Source organism: Lepus europaeus, chromosome 22 (genome assembly GCF_033115175.1).
Source record: "Lepus europaeus isolate LE1 chromosome 22, mLepTim1.pri, whole genome shotgun sequence".
Taxonomy (NCBI): Eukaryota; Metazoa; Chordata; class Mammalia; order Lagomorpha; family Leporidae; genus Lepus; species Lepus europaeus.
The window spans coordinates 36,505,164-36,521,274 of NC_084848.1; the positions used below are offsets into that span (position 1 = coordinate 36,505,164).

The 16,111-nt window shown below is 49.4% G+C and overlaps 1 protein-coding gene across 4 annotated transcripts in view; it reads right to left on the reverse strand.

Annotated features, from left to right (window-relative positions):
- The window catches only part of RTN1 (reticulon 1), a 253,834-nt gene that overhangs the window by 113,755 nt on the left and 123,968 nt on the right, over positions 1-16,111 (reverse strand). Inside the window, exons 4-5 of one of the 4 annotated variants that reach the window (XM_062181364.1) lie at positions 7,803-7,810; positions 2,716-3,415 (exon numbers count right to left, since the gene is read on the reverse strand). The exons of 1 other annotated variant lie outside the window; for it this stretch is intronic. In XM_062181364.1, coding sequence (XP_062037348.1) covers positions 2,716-3,415; positions 7,803-7,810 — 708 coding nt within the window. Of the gene's footprint in view, positions 1-2,715; positions 3,481-7,802; positions 7,811-16,111 lie in introns of all 4 variants that reach the window. 2 more of the 4 variants (XM_062181362.1, XM_062181363.1) reach the window with 2 other exon arrangements.

The window sequence follows — 16,111 nt, forward strand, 5'->3', positions numbered from 1 at the left end:
ATCAGGAACTATGGACAAAATGATGCCATTTTAGAATTTCTCTTGAATTATGCCTCAAGACTCAATGATTTTCTTATGTATTAGGCAATGCCTCACTGAGCTCCTTTTGCTTGGAATGTTCTCCTTTTCCTCAGTTCTATGTTTTTGCTGTGTACCAATGTGGGATGCGTGTGGACAGAGGAGCTCAACATGGGAGAGCGCTGTGTCAGGCAACTTTCTCTTTCTTGAACAAACATTTCTTTGAATGTTTGGTGTAACTGCAGAAAAATGCTGTCAAGTGGGCAACCCAAGGTCGAGTGAGTCAGATCTGTCTTTGTCTTTGTTGTTCCAGGCCCCCATGAGTCAGGGCTAATGGAAAAATAAATAAATAAGGAAATCCTCTAATAATGAATGGCATGGAGCCCGTCCTTGTAGACTGCGGTGTTTAGGTGAGGGATGTGCCATGGACATGGAACACATGTGCCCGGGCACTTGACTCTTCTTGAAGATTGACTGGTCTGGGCTGACCACCAGCCAGCTCTGGAGCTCTGTGAAGCATAGCAGATTATAGAGCTTACAGGAAGGGGTTCACTGTGCATTGCCACAGAGAGGACACGGAGTCTTGGAGACACAGCTATGTCCCCACGTCATGCCGCAAGCTGGGACAAGTCTCGCCTAATGCACTTGGAGCCTGAGTTTCCTTATTTGTCATCACTACCCAAATCTCCATGAACCTCTTCTGTGGATGTCACTGTGCCTTGCACCTGCATGTCCCTGCACCTCCTGAGACTCAAAGGCCACCCTCCTCCTCACCTGCTTATTTCCTACTGTTCCTTGGGCAGTCCCCTCGGGTCTCGGTTTACCTGGAGGGTCACTTTTTTTTTTTAAAATTTTATTTTTGACAGGCAGAGTGGACAGAGAGAGAGAGAGACAGAGAGAAAGGTCTTCCTTTGCCGTTGGTTCACCCTCCAATGGCCGCCGCGGCTGATGCGCTGCGTTCGGTGCACCGCGCTGATCTGAAGCCAGGAGCCAGGTGCTTCTCCTGGTCTCCCATGGGGTGCAGGGCCCAAGCACTTGGGCCATCCTCCACTGCACTCCCGGGCCACAGCAGAGAGCTGGCCTGGAAGAGGGGCAACCGGGACAGAATCCGGCACCCTGACCGAGACTAGAACCCGGTGTACCGGCGCCGCAAGGCAGAGGATTAGCCTACTGAGCCGCGGTGCCGGCCCGGAGGGTCACTTTTGACTTTAGGACTGCGTTCCTGTTTCTCAAGACACGAATCGTGCTGGGGTCAGGCTGTTTATTTGGTCATTTGTCCCATGGGAGGGCAGGGACGCGTCCATCACCAGGGCCTCACGGCACACCTAACCAGAAGAAAATGTGTGGGAAGCATCTGCTGAGTGAATGAGGAAATTGAATGCCAGGAATTTGGTGCAGTGGCTCTTGAAGACACTTGGAGCTTTCTGACTGAGGGACTCGTCAGGCAAGGGGAGAAATTAATGCTACATCCTTAGGGAAACAGCATGGGGGCCACTCGTTAAGTCTGCTGTTCTTAAACTTGGACTTGTGCTCAGCACCTGGGTTTAGAGCAATGGCTCTTCTGCGTGAGGTGCTGGATCCATTTGTGAGTTTCCCCTAAGATGCTGGTCGGGGCCCTTTTGGGTCCAGTTAGAATGGCAGCCACCAGACCTCTCACGGTCCTCTGCACCCCAATGCCTCATGGATCTTCAGGAGAGGGAGTGACGCGAAGGCTCGAGAGAGGTGGTGGGTGATGTCAGAGAGAGCTGGGCATGGTGCGGCCCAGGGGAGGCAGTGGCGGGGTGGGGTCTCCGGGCAAATGAGACCCCCTTTGTGTGCATGACAGAATGTGTCCCCGTGGGGTTTCAAATCCTGTCTTTAGGAGAACCTTTGAACTGAAAAAGTACATAGCCTGGAGAATTCGCAACATTTTTACTTTAACTCAATACACGAGGGATCCTCAAAATGTTTAGGGAAAACACCCTGTGAATAAGTTAGGCATGGATTTCAAGATTTCTTGCACCAGAGTAAATGTATGTGTTAATTCCACTTTCTATGAACTTTTTGAAGCCCCCACCCCCATTTTTTGATTTCGAAAATAAAATTGTAGCAAGAACTTCAATCAGCTAAAGAGAGAGAGCGAGAGAGGGGAAAAAAAAAAAAAAGGCAGTGCTGAAATGGAAGGGGGAGGGGAGGAGCGCCCTTTGTTTAGGTTTTGTTCTCACTACACAGGTTCGAACCAGAACACCCTGAGGGCCACTCCCTCCCTCCCACCTCATTTTGCAGGCTCAGAGCTGGGGACCAGCAATGTTAACTGGCCTGGCCAAGGTGGCCCAGCGGAGAACATCCTGGGTGCTCTCCCCAGAACACCTGCAGCACACCTGGACCACCTGGGCTGGGGAGATGGGGGAGGGTGGGGGAGGGCCAACCTAGAGTGGGCAGCTCCTCCCTCTGCCCTGAACCCCAGGGGCCACAGGGCAACTTCCATGTTCCTGGGGTGTCATCCTGGGCTTCCCCATAGAATGAAGAAACATTTCACATAGAGTATCTGATGGGACCAGATCTCAATCCAGGTAAAATAGCACAGGACCGGAAAGCAGCATGCTGGTTCATTCAGCTATACTAAAGTTAAAGTTATTTTGAATGCGAATCCTCATTGCCTAATACGTGCCCTAGGAGTTCAGAGCCCTCTAAGCTGGGTTTGCCCAGTGCTCCTACCTGTTCCGGAAGATGGCGGGGTGACAGACCCGGGGCTGTCATCCTCAGGCTCTGACACGGTGACCGTGGGGACTGTGTCGGGACTCGGCTTCAGACATACGTCTTGCTTCTCGGGGCTCTGGACTCGGGGCGCAGCCTCCACCTCCGTGAGCGTGATCTTGACAGGTGCGCTGACCACAGCGGCGCGGTGTGGTTCTTCAGAGAGGTCATCCACGTAGGGAGCAAACGTGGACGCTTCAAATAAGTGGTCCTTGAGGATCTTTCCCTCCACGGGAGCTGGCGTGTCGGGCTCACGGGCCCCTTCAGGTCTGGGCGAGACACCAGTGTCCTGATCCTTAAGATCCCAGTCTTTGTGTGGCAACTCTGGGGATGGCTGCTCCCGACACGTCGGCTCCTCGGGCCTGGTTATGTCAATGTACTTGTAGGCCTCGGCTTTCATCTGGTCCAGGGGGTCTGCCAAGATCTTGTTCACTTCTGCCGACTCTGCCGGAGTCATCTCTATGCCCGAATCAGAGCTAAACAGGCCGCGAGGCTCCGTCGCAGGCACATCGGGTAAGGAGGGCCCGGGGCTGGCCAAGTCCTCGGGGCTCTCAGAAGCGGTGACACGGCCGTCGTCCTTCTGCAGGATGCCAGTGAAGTACGTGGCACCCTCCCGAGGCGGGGAACAGATGTCAGAGATCAGAGATGTGTAACACGCTCCCTCCCTGTCTTCTGGTGTGGCGGGAGAGGCGCGATCCGGGGCGGCGCTGGCAACACCTGCTGCACCTGGGAGGCAGAACAGCAGCGGGCAGTGAGTGCTCACCTGGCTTCCGTTCTCTCCTGCCCCAGCCACCGCCCACCCCATCCAGGGGGAGACAGCATCCACCCTCCTCCAGGCCTCAGGGACCCTTGGAGCCTTGCGGATCCTGTCTTCCCAGGGCCCAGAGCTCCAGCATCCTCCTGAGGGCTGGCCACAGAGGCTCAGAGGGGCTGCCAGGCCCCCACCCATTGGTAGTATTTCCCAGTGAACTGGAAAATTGGTTTTCGACCTTGCCTGCTTAGACATGCAGCGTGTGATCCAACTCGGAATTATTAAAAAGACACCCTCTTTCGATCTGCAGTACTAATGGCTACCTAAGAGGAGGTGGAAATGCGACCTAGTTCAGCTCTGTAAATGCAATGATAGGATGAAGGAGGGGGGAGAGGAGCTCCTCTTGGGAACTCACAGAACAGGGAGAGGCCTCAAGGAGCCCCCGGGCCAGCCCTCCATTCCTGGACTCCTGCTTCTCCGGGATTGACATTACCCCCCCCTTTATTTGGAGGGGGTTTTATTTGGGGAAGGGGGAGATATTTTCCCTTTAAAATTTTTTTAATTAACACATAATAACTGTATGTATGAAGTGCAGTGTGATGTTTTAAATAATTATGCAATGGTCAACTAGAGTGATTAGCATATCCATCACCTCACACATTTGTGGTAAGAACATTCAAAACGATTATCATTAACCACAGCTGTCTTCCTGTGCAATAGAACACCAGAGCTTATTCCTCCTATCCAATTATAAGTTTGTGCCCACTGACCAGCCTCTTCTCACTCCCCGCCTCCCCTACCACCTTCATTCTCTTGTTTCTTTTTGGGGGGTAGGGGTGGGGTGGGGGGAGACCTCCTGTTTGCTGGTTCATTCCTGAGATACCCACAAGAGCCTGGCAGGGCTAAGCTGGAGCCAGGAGCCAGGAAATCCATGCCAGTCTCTCATGCAGGTGGGAGGGACTCTAGCAGCTGAGCCGCCACCTGCTGCCTCTCAAGGTGAGTACTCACGGGGAGCCGGAATTCAGAGCAGAGCCAGGGCCCCAGTGCAGGCACATCAGCACAGGACGAGGCTGTCCCTCTTTTCAGCTCAAACTCGTGGCCAAACTCCTGCCCCTGCCCTCTTTCTTTCTTTCAAGACTTATTTATTTATTTGAAAGGTAGAGTTGCAGACAGAGAGGGAAAGAGGGGGAGGGGTGGATCTTCCATCCACTGGTTCACTCCCCAAATGGCCACAGCAGCTGGGGCTGGGTCAGGCGGAATCTAGGAGCCAGCAGCTTCTTCTGGGTCTCCCACGTGGCTGCAGGGTCATCCTCCACTGCCTACAGCAGAGAGCTGGATAGGAAGGAGAGCAGCCGGGACTTGAACCGGCGTCCATGCAGGATGCTGGGGTTGCAGGCAGCGGCTTCACCTGCTGCGCCACCAGGCTGGCCTCACTCATTCTCTTTGTAAAGGTCTTTAGAGAAAGGGACTCCTGGTTCTCCAATGGCCTCACCCCGAAGTGGTGCACTTCTCTGTCCTTCAGTTTTCCCTCTCACTTTGTTTCATTCCCTCCTCGACTGCCCATTCTTTGCTTCTCAGTGCTGCTCAGCGTCATCCGCTGGGAACGATTTCACTCCTCTGGACACGTTGGCAGCAAAACGAGCTTCCAAGGTTGAGTCCACAGCATGTTCTCAACTGGCCTCTGCTCTATGTGTGACACAGCTAACACATGCACACAAAGTGAGCAGAAAAGGAAGAAAAAGGCCGGCGCTGAGGCTCACTAGGCTAATCCTCTGCCTGCGGTGCTGGCACTCTGGGTTCTAGTCCCGGTTGGGGCGCCGGATTCTGTCCTGGTTGCTCCTCTTCCAGTCCAGCTCTCTGCTGTGACCCGGGAAGGCAGTGGAGGATGGCCCAGGTCCTTGGGCCCTGCACCCGCATGGGAGACCAGGAGGAAGCACCTGGCTCCTGGCTTCGGATCAGCGGATCAGCGGAGTGCGCTGGCCGTAGCAGCCATTTGGGAGGTGAACCAGCAGAAGGAAGACCTTTCTCTCTGTCTCTCTCTCTCACTAACTCTGCGTGTCCAAAAGAAAGAAAGAAAAGAAAAGAAAATTAACATTGTAGCCTTACTATATGCTAGGCTGTGGAATGTTACCTGATCCTTACAACAATTTTATGAAGTCCCAAACTGATCACATGCACACACACACATCACACACACATCTACACCAGCACACACTCAGCATGCACAGGTGAAAACCACCTGACACAGCAGAGCATTCCAGAGTAGAGCACCAACTCCTATAAAAGTCTCCAAAATAGGCCGGCGCCGTGGCTCAACAGGCTAATCCTCCGCCTTGCAGCGCCGGCACACCGGGTTCTAGTCCTGGTTGGGGTGCCGGATTCTGTCCTGGTTGCCCCTCTTCCAGGCCAGCTCTCTGCTATGGCCCGGGAAGGCAGTGGAGGATGGCCCAAGTGCTTGGGCCCTGCACCCCATGGGAAACCAGGAGAAGCAGCTGGCTCCTGGCTTCGGATCAGCGAGATGCGCCGGCCGCAGCAGCCATTGGAGGGTGAACCAACGGCAAAAAGGAAGACCTTTCTCTCTGTCTCTCCCTCACTATCCACTCTGCCTGTCCAAAAAAAAAAAAAAAAAAAAAAAAAAGTCTCCAAAATAGTAGCAGTAATGCAATCAGAGGCTAACATTTGAGTGCTTGCTGAGTGTCAGAAAGAGGTCCAAGCCACGGGGCTGGTGCTGTGGTGCACTGGGTTAAATAAGCTACCCTTGTGATATTGCCGTCCCATATCCGAGCGCTGGTTCCAGTTCTGACTGCTCTGCAGCAGATCCAGCTTCCTGCTAATGTGTGGGAAGGCAGCAGATGATGGCCTGAATGCTTGGCCCCTGCCACCCACACGGGAGACCCGGATGGAGCTCTTGGCTCCTGACTTCGGCTTGGCCCAGCCCTGGCTTTTACAGTCATTTGGGGAGTGAACCAGGGGAATGGAAGACCTCGTGCTCTCTCTCCCTCTCTCCCTCTTTTTCTCTACTTTGCAAATAAATAAATAAATCTTTCAAGAAAGAAGTGATTTTTTAAAATAGATATTGCCTCGTTAAAGTAATTAATCAAAGCATTAGTCATTAAAGCAATCCTAGATGGCAACCTCATTTTATAGACGAGAAAAGGGCTGAATAACTCGCCCAAGACATCACAGGCACAAGTGGTAGAGCCAGGAATTTAACGCCCCCATCCAAAAAAAAAAAAAAAAAAAAAGCTTAATAGTAACAATGAGCCTATTGCCTAATACACAGACCACCAAAGGGAAAATTATTAAATTTCAATCTGTAAGCGCACACACCCCTTTATGTAAAAAAAAATTCTGAAGGCTTCTTTATGATATAGGCCTACCCCACATAAAGACCTCCCTGGAGGAGGGGACGTGGGCCTGCAATGTCTCTCCAGAGATTATCTGGTCTGGGGTTCTCTACCACCGCCATCGGGAGCCACTTGCAGGGGGTGATAAGTACGTGTTCACCAGAGAGTAGAGAGGGATTTTTCCACGGACGTGAGTGATCTGGAAGTGGCACCGGGGATTCCATGGGCTCCTGGTGGAAACACAGTGGGTGGCTGGCAGGGCTGTGTCACAGTCCTTGTCATCCAACTGTCACTCAAGGCTTCCCTTGCAGGTGCCAGCACAGGGCTCTTGGCCCTTATCATCTATCACCAGCATGTAGCATAGCCCTCCAGCCCACTGTCTCCTGCCACCAGCCGTTATCACAGCAAACACAAGTGTCGCTTGTCCAGTGCTTGGCCCCAGGGCTCTGCCCTGGCTCACTGGAGAATCTTTAAACTCTGCACCCTGGCCCTGCAGATGGTGTGCCTTCCACCTGGCGCGGTCAGCCTCCACTGCTCCGGCCATCAACCTCCCCTCCCGGCACAGCACTGCCTTGCCCTCTTTGACTGAGATCACTCAGCAATCCTGCCCACCTCCATACCAGATCTCCGCCCTTCAACTTCAAGACGTGAAAGAGAGGAAGCTTTACGGGCCACCTCCTCCCTGGCGGATCTGCTGACCACCTGCCCCCAGGCAGGCTCCGTAACACACCTGTCGTCATCTGGGTGCTTGTAAACCACAGAAACTTATTTTGGAGGCTGGAAATTCCAAGATCAAGGTGCTAATGGATTTGGTGTGTGGTGTGGTGTGTGTGGCGAGGGCCTACTTCCTAGATGACCTTTATGCTGTAACCACATGTGGTAGAGGGGGTGGGGAAACTGAGCTCCCTACAGCACTAATCCCAATCATGGGGGCTCTCTGCCTTCATGACCCCACCATCTCCCAAGGACCGCACCCCCCACCCCCAATACCATCATCTTGTGGGTCAGAAGTTCAACATGGGAACGCTGCAGGGGACACAAACATTCAGACCATGGGACTGATCATGTCCGTCAGGACCTGACCCTTCCTATTGCTCTCCCTCCTCATTCTCATAGCACTGAGTTTATACTGCTCACACAGCTGTGTGACTTCTGACCTATGTATGTCCATGTTATCTTCTATTTATCCGTCAGCTCCTGGGGCTTCAGCCTTGCGTCTGGTACATTACATTGTACACAGTAGGTATCCAATAAAAACAAGAAGAAGTATCTCATAGCTAGATTCACTCCGCCATCAGCGAAGTATACAGTAAATAGAAAAAACCTCCCTTTCAGACCAAAGGGAAAGAAAGTTTTAAAGTGAGAATATAATTTTCCTCATGGGCATTGTCTACCTTAGAAAAACTACTACAGAACATGCCTGTGACTATAGACTTGTAGTTCAGGCCACCGAAGATTAGAGATGGGACACGGGCACTCCCTTGACTTGCATCCTCTGGTCTGCTTTAACAAAAATCAGGAGGAAAAGAAAGCTCGGCATCAGAAGCAATGGGTGGCAGGCCTCTTGGTGGCTGATCTGTGCAGTGATCTGCCCTCAAGGAGACCCAACAGGCCAGTCCACTGCAGTGGCTTTCAATGTGGTAAGCCTGGGCTTCAGCAGAAGTCAGCTTGTGAAGAGCCCTGGCAGCTCTGCCAAGAGTTGGATCACTAGAAATGGACCTGCCCTGGAGTCGAAGGATGCCCAGGTCAGAGCCACTGATCTTATTGGCTCTAAGCTGAAAAGCCCTTCACTCAGCCCAACTTCCAAAGTGACCACTGCAGCTGAGGGGATGGTCAAGTAGGGTCAGCAACATTGCAGGCAGAACTGTAAATTTCTTGTTGGAGATGCCCCCTGCCTTTACCTGGCCAGCTCTCCTCCCAGGCCAGCCAAGTAATGAAAGTCAACAGAGTGCCTTCCCCTAGGAGGTTCACACCTCCCTTAGGATATACCTCATGTGAAGAGATAGGTAGGTCTGGGCCTCTTAACTTACAAGGCCTAAAGCCCACCAGATTATTATCAAGCCCCTTCTATCAGGTTCTATTTGCCTCTCAATCAGAAAACTTAATTGTAGCTTAGACAGCACCTTTCTTAGCTCCTCTAATAATGACTCTGTCCTTTGTTCTAGACCCTGTCTAGTGCACTTGGGCCTCATTCCTTTGTAATCATAACCTCTACTCTACCACCAATGGCTCTACTCCCAACCTGTGTGTACTGATGGTCCTCTTCCCCACTTAATGCTGGTTAATTGTTCAAACCCAGTAAATGCCACTCTTAGGATCATTGGTTACTATCCTCACTCTGTCTTTTATGACCTTGTCTAAATATGATCAGAGTCGGCAAACTTGGAAGGCTTCCATAGCCTTGGCAACTCATGACGACAGCCTAGGATGGTTACTGGCGCCATAAACTAGAGTGTCAATTTGTTGGGTCAACAACAGGAGCCACTGTGCACTTGCTCCTCATGTGGGATCTCTGTCCTTAATGTGCTGTACATTTTGATTTAATGCTATAACTAGTACTCAAACAGTATGTTTCACTTTGTGTTTCTATGTGGGTGCAAACTGTTGAAATCTTTATACTAAATTGATCTTCTCTATATAAAGAGAATTGAAAATAAATCTTGATGCGAATGGAACGGGAGAGGGAGCGGGAGAGGGGAGGGTTGCGGGTGGGAGGGAAGTTATGGGAGGGGGAAGCCATTGTAATCCATAAGCTGTACACTGGAAATTTATATTCATTAAATAAAAGTTAAAAAAATAAATTAATTAAAAAAGTAAAAAAAAAAAAAAGAAGTGAATGAGTGGACCGATGAATCAATCAATGTGTGGATTTATTATAGACATCTCTCGAGAACAAAATAGGACAAATCAATGCTAGTCGCTAAGAGGACATTCTAATCTGTCATGTGAAAATCACTCTAAGAACGTGAGTTACCTAGCAAGGGACAGGGGCTGTATTTCCCAACAGGAGTGCTCTCATCCTGGCAGACAGGGGCCTGGCACCTGGGTCGGCAGGAGCCGGCATCCTGTGGAAAGTTGGGGGAGACACCACAAAAGTCCCTCCCAGCTCTCCAGGAGCTTGCGCTGATTGGCGGTGCTGCAATCTGACACAACTTCCTTACCCTCTTGCTTTCCTGTAAAACAGAGTCAACGTGATTTTCCTTGAGGTGACTCCTTAAAGAACGGGGACTGTCTAGATGCACAGAACAATGGAGGGCACAGAGTCTAGACTTTCTAGAACAATGGAGGGTACAGACTCTAGACTGCAGCCACGTTATTTGAGAGACTGCAAACAGAATCAACCACTGGGAAGAATTCTCATCGCCGACCCCCATACCCTGCTAACTCTGCCTTGCCCAGCATGAACCTGGAGGACTTCTTCACTCCATTCCTCAAATACTGCCAACTGGAGGGTAAGAAGACGACCCAGAAAGTCGTGTGTGTGTGCATAACATATCTCATTGTTTTCCACACATTTTAGACGGCACCATGTTGGAACCATCATAAAAACAATGAACAATCCAAATACCTTGAATGTCCCATTTTCTTAAATTGAGCTAAATACCCCCAAAGATTCTCAAGGTTCCAACTTATTCAGGTTGGAAATGGGTGTATATCACATTAGATAGTGCCAACTACATACAATCTTTGTAAACAGAAAATCCTATTCTAGACAGTAAATTATGTGAGAGCAGAGCCCTGTGGGGATTGCTGGAACTGAGAAGCAGAATTGAGCCTGAAGGTTCAGGAAAGGCAATTAATTCTTGTCAGTGCTCCTGCAGGGCTGGCAGATGTGGGAACTGAGGCAGAGAGCAAAAGCCAGTCGCCTCGGGGAGGAGCCAATGCTGTTATATTGTTAAATACAGACCCACTCTCCTTGTCTAGACTAGAAATTACTGTTACATATAATATGACATATAGAATATACATAGATATCCAGCTATTAAATGCATGTGTACGTGGCTTCCGAAAGCTCATGAAAAAATGGGATTAAAAGATAAAAATGAAAACTATTTCTCAACATACACTCTATGGGTTCAGGATACCTTTGTAAGTGACAACACCTGCCATTTAACCCCTCTCTAAAGAACTGAGTGTTCTGGGAACTTCACCACGTGAATGCAGTCTTTTCACATTAAGAATATAGGTGCCCTTTACATTTTTTTAATATTAGGAAATAAAAAGAACTCGGAAGCAGCTAAACTGGCACCATAGGGTAGATACGTAATGATTTCCCATCAAAACTCTCACAACATTGCCATTGTTTGATAAGGGGATGATCAGGAGCATCCTTGTGATGCAGAAGGACGCTGGTGAGTCTTTCTTGGGTGTTTTTCTGCTAACACATTGGTCAACTTTCTGAAAACACTCTCCCAGGGGCTGGCCCCATAGGCCCGCAGGTTAAGTTGTTGCTTGCAATGCTGGCATCCTATATGGAGGGGCTTCTGATCCAGCTCCCTGCTAATGCACCTGGGAAGACAGCAGAAGATGACATGTGGGAGAACAGGATGGAGTTCCTGGATCCTGGCATCAGCCCAGCCCAGCCCAGCCCAGCCCTGGCTGTTGTGATCATTTGGGGAGTGAAGATGGAAGATCTGTGTCTCTCTCTTTCTCTGCCTCTTTCTGTCACTCTGCCTTCCAAATAAATAAATAAATAAATCTATCTTAGTAGCACCAAAAACTCTCCTAATAAGCAGACCTGGTCGTTCTTTGGCCCTCCAGAAAGTCAACGAGCAAAATGTTTTAAGCATCCTGAAAAACTTCTGCCATGGCCTTTCTTCTTGATCAATGCGTTTTTGCTTTCACTGGACCCTCCCAGCTCTTGGTAGCCATAGCTTTGATTGTGATTTATCTTCAAGATCAGACCGTCAAAGTCACACTTGACTTCTGGTTAGAATTCTTCAAAGAAATGCTTCAAGATCTTGATCCTACTTGTTTAAAATTTCCATCAAAACCTCTGTTCTTGTCTACAGCTAATTTGAGTACAAAAGGTTTGGCTCCCATCAAGCATAAAGTCTGCTCCACTTTAATTAATTAGTTGATTAATTTATTTGAAAGGCAGAGAGAGAGAGAGAGACAGAGATCTCCCACGTGTGGGTTCACTCCCAAGTGCCCATGATAACTAGCAGGCAGGAGGAAAACAAGCTGAAGCCGGGATCCCGAAACTCAACCCAGGTCTCCAAAATGGAAGGCAGGAACTTACGGACCTGAGCCGACGCCACTGCTTCCCAGGGTGCACATTCGCAGAAGCTAAGATCAGGAGAGAAGCTGGGACTCACACCCAGGCACTGTGACACGGGATGTAGACATCCTAAGCAGCATGTTAACTCCTGTGCCAAATGCTTGCCCTGGTTTGTTCCACTTTAATTTTTTTTTAAAGATTTATTTGAAAGAGTTACACAGAGAGAGAAGGAGAGGCAGAGAGGGAGAGAGAGAGAGAGAGAGAGAGAGAGAGAAGGAGAGAGAGAGATGTCTTTCATCCGCTGGCTCATTCCATAGATGGCTGCAATGGGCGGAGCTGTGCCAATCCGAAGCCAGGAGCCAGGAGCTTCTTCCAGGTCTCTCACGTGGGTGCAGAGGCCCAAGGACTTGAGCCATCTTCTACTGCTATCCCAGGCCATAGCAGAGAGCTGGATCAGAAGTAGAGCAGCCAGGTCTTGAACCGGCGCCCATATGGGATGCCAGCACTGCAGGCAGCTGCTTTACCTGCTATGCCACAGCGCCGGCCTCTCCACTTTAATTTTGCAGTCAGAATTTTGTAGGTGGAACCAAATGAGATATTTATGGTATTGGCTATCGTTTCTGTGTTAAAATCTTTTTAACACAGTCTTTTTAAATTAGGGCACAAATAAAGTTAATGTTCTCCTGGCAAACTGATGTGGATGGCCTGCCACTATTGATTTCTTTGGGAGCATTTTCTCCATTAATTGCACATAAACATCGATAATTTCACCTTTCTTCCACCCATGGTTCACCATAAATCTGATGTTTGTTTTTAGCAGAATTCATGTGCTCTGATAGGGGGTATTTTCAAATTGATGTCTTGTCTTCCCTAGCGTCTATAACTAGATCCTGTTCAGATCTGTTATAACTAGTTAGTACAATTTTGATACAAAAACTCTGAAATTCAGGCAGAGTTTTTTGGTAACTTCATAGTTTTTCATAATTGAAATCCATGCAAATGAAAAGACCACATGTATTACAAAATTTCTCATACCAAAATAAATGTACCATTTCATTTCAGATCCCATAAACTTTTTTAAAAAAAGATTTATTTATTTGAAAGGCAGAAAGAGGGGAGAGGAGGCAAACAGAGATCATCCGTCTACTGGTTCCCTCTCCAGATGGTCACAAAAGCCAAGGATGGGCCAGGCTGAAGCCAGGAACCAGGAGCTCCATTCAGGTCACCTGCATGGGTGGCAGGGGTCCAAGTGCTGCTGCCTTCCCAGGGGCATTAGCAGAGAGCTGGACTGGAAGAGGAGCAGCTGGTACTCGAACTCACACTCCAATAGGGGATGCCACCATTGCAAGCGTCAACTTAGCCCAGTGTACCATGACAGGGGCCCTTTTCCACAAACTTGTTGAAGTCCTCCTATAATAAAACCTGAAGGATCCAAAGGTCCCTATTTCTAGTCAAAAGCTAGGTAAAAGAAAGATGAAAGTGAGCTGGAACTACTGCCATGAGGTCACAAGATACGCTAAGAAAGTCAGGCTTTGTGTCCCCTGGTGTCACGGATCGGTTTCAGAATTTTCGTAAAGGTAGGCGTTTTATTTCTTAAATCCTCTGGCAACACTAAAGAGTGGGATGACAAAGATGACTTGCTGAGGATGGTTTTACTTTTCCCATGATGGTGAAAACTTCCATCTCCAGATTCTTAATGCTGACTCATCCCCACAGCATGGAGTTCATGCCAGGCGGCCCCCAGCTCGCAGGCGGGCTCCGCCACTGACCATCAGCTGGGAGACTCCAGGCCAGCTAGCCTCAAGAGTTTCTGTTTACCCATCTTTAACGTGGGGGCAGTAACAGTTCCCACAGGATCGGGCTATCATAAGGATTAAATAAAATAATACTCTCAGATCTTGGTCTGACTCACACTACCCACTGGGTGAATGAGAGCTGGCTCCTGTGCAGGAAAGACATTAGTCATTTGCAAGGTACTACCATCTGCCCACTAGTTTGCTCCTTGATCTCCACGTGATTAGCGTCTGAAGAACTTCAAAACAGCCAATCCACACCCCCGTGGCACTCAACGTCACGAGAATGCAAGGTCATGTCTCCCCGCACAGCTCCACCAGCAGGTGGCTGTTCATGAAGTCCTTGTGAGTGGTGCCACTGACACAGATCCTGTCATGGGCCTGATGATGACTGACCTGGGCACTAAAAGCTGAGATTTACCAAGACAATAGACAGAAAAAGAAGGGGAGGGTCAGCGCCCATGGGTGAGCTTAGTGCCTTGCAAACAGAGCTCATGCTGACCCACTAAGGTAGACCCAGAGGATCCACAGTTTGAGACCACACTTCTATCCTCAGTAAGACCCTTTGTTGCTCGGAAATGGGATTACAGAGAAGACCAGAAAAGAAAGACTGATTATATCCAAAGGTTGTTGGAGAACAGAGATAGAAATGCTCTAGGAGAGAAATATCTGGTTTACCCTTCTCCCTGGAATTACAAACACATAGACACCCATGATCCGAATAGCACCAGTATGAGTACTAACAGCTGGAGGGGACAGTGGTCCTGGAACACTGAGAAACATTTAAAAAGAAGGACAGCATCAGAAAATGACAATGATGCAGTGACAGTGGGGAGAGAGGCGCCGGGACGGGGAGTGAGTCTGCATTTACCACCCCCAGATGGCAAGGAACCTTCTCGGAAGGCTCCCACTCATCCTTCCCCGAGTGCGAGGAAATGAGCAGGCCCCGAGGATGGAGGCTGTGCCACATCTGACAACAGAGCCCTCTGTGCGGGGCGGCCATGCCAAGCAGGCTCTGGGAGGCTCCACATCCCCGGAAGACATTCTCCTTCTGCGTCCTGTGATTTAACATGACAAATGGGCCCTGGAAGCTGCAGGTGCACCCATGCTTTAGCAGTTTTATCTCTGTGATTTATTTTAAAAATGAGTTTTGTATTCTCTAGCAAGAACTGAAGCTGAAGCCAATGACATGCTTGGGGTTTAAGAATATGAGTAACTACATTTTCGCCCCCAGCTCGCCGCCTTATTTAAAGCTTGTCTTAGCTTTCGGGACTGCAAAATTAATGTTTAATAAAAAAAATGAGTCAGCAACTTTGTTTTGTTTCTCCTATGAAGAGCCAGGGTTTGCCTTGCCTGGGGAGTTTAGTAAAAAAAATTTTACTTTAGTAAAAGAATCTTGTTTGAGAAAAAAAAAAATCCTGGCCTAGCAGAGGGATCACTAGCAGAGGAACTCACAGCTGTGCCTGGAGAGCAGGAGGCTAGAGAGTGCCTGGATGCAATGAGAACAGTTCTGCAGGAGCCTTTTTGCGGGTTCGGGTCCGTTGTCTAATCAATGCTAAGTATAACATGGATAGTTGCAAAAATCTGTCATGAATTTGTGCTTTAATAGTTCTTTGGTTCCCGCTCCCACAGCACTATATAGCCAATTCCTATAATTTTTTAAAAAAAAGATGTAACTTTTTAGAGCAGTTTTAGGTTCACAGTGAAATTGAGAGGAAGGTACAGAGATTTCTCATAAACCCCACATCCTGTGCATGTTGCTACGGTCTGATTGCTTGTGCTCCTCCCCCCACCCAATAATTTGTATGTTGCAATGCTAACCACCCTGGTGACAGCATGTGGGGGTGAGGCCCTGGGGAGGTGACCAGATCATGAGGCTTGCTGTACCTACAAAAGAGGTTCAAGGGCGCTCCCTCACCTCTCGACTGTGTGAGAAGGCGGCCAAAGGTGCCGCCTATGACCCAGAAATGGGGCTCTCACCACACACCAGCTCCTCCAGGGCTCTGATGCTGAGCTTCGCAATCTGCAGCGTTGTGAGAAATAAATGCTTCTGTTTCTAAGGCCCCAGTTCGTGGGGTGCTTTGTCAGAGCAGCCCCCGCCGAGGGAGGCAAATGCACAGCTTCCCCGTTATCAACATGCCCCATCAGAGTAGCGACGCCAATCCATCATTTAAGTCACAGATCCACAACTGCGGTGTCACACAGTGGATGTACACTGCTCTAAAGACCCCGTACCCTTCTATCT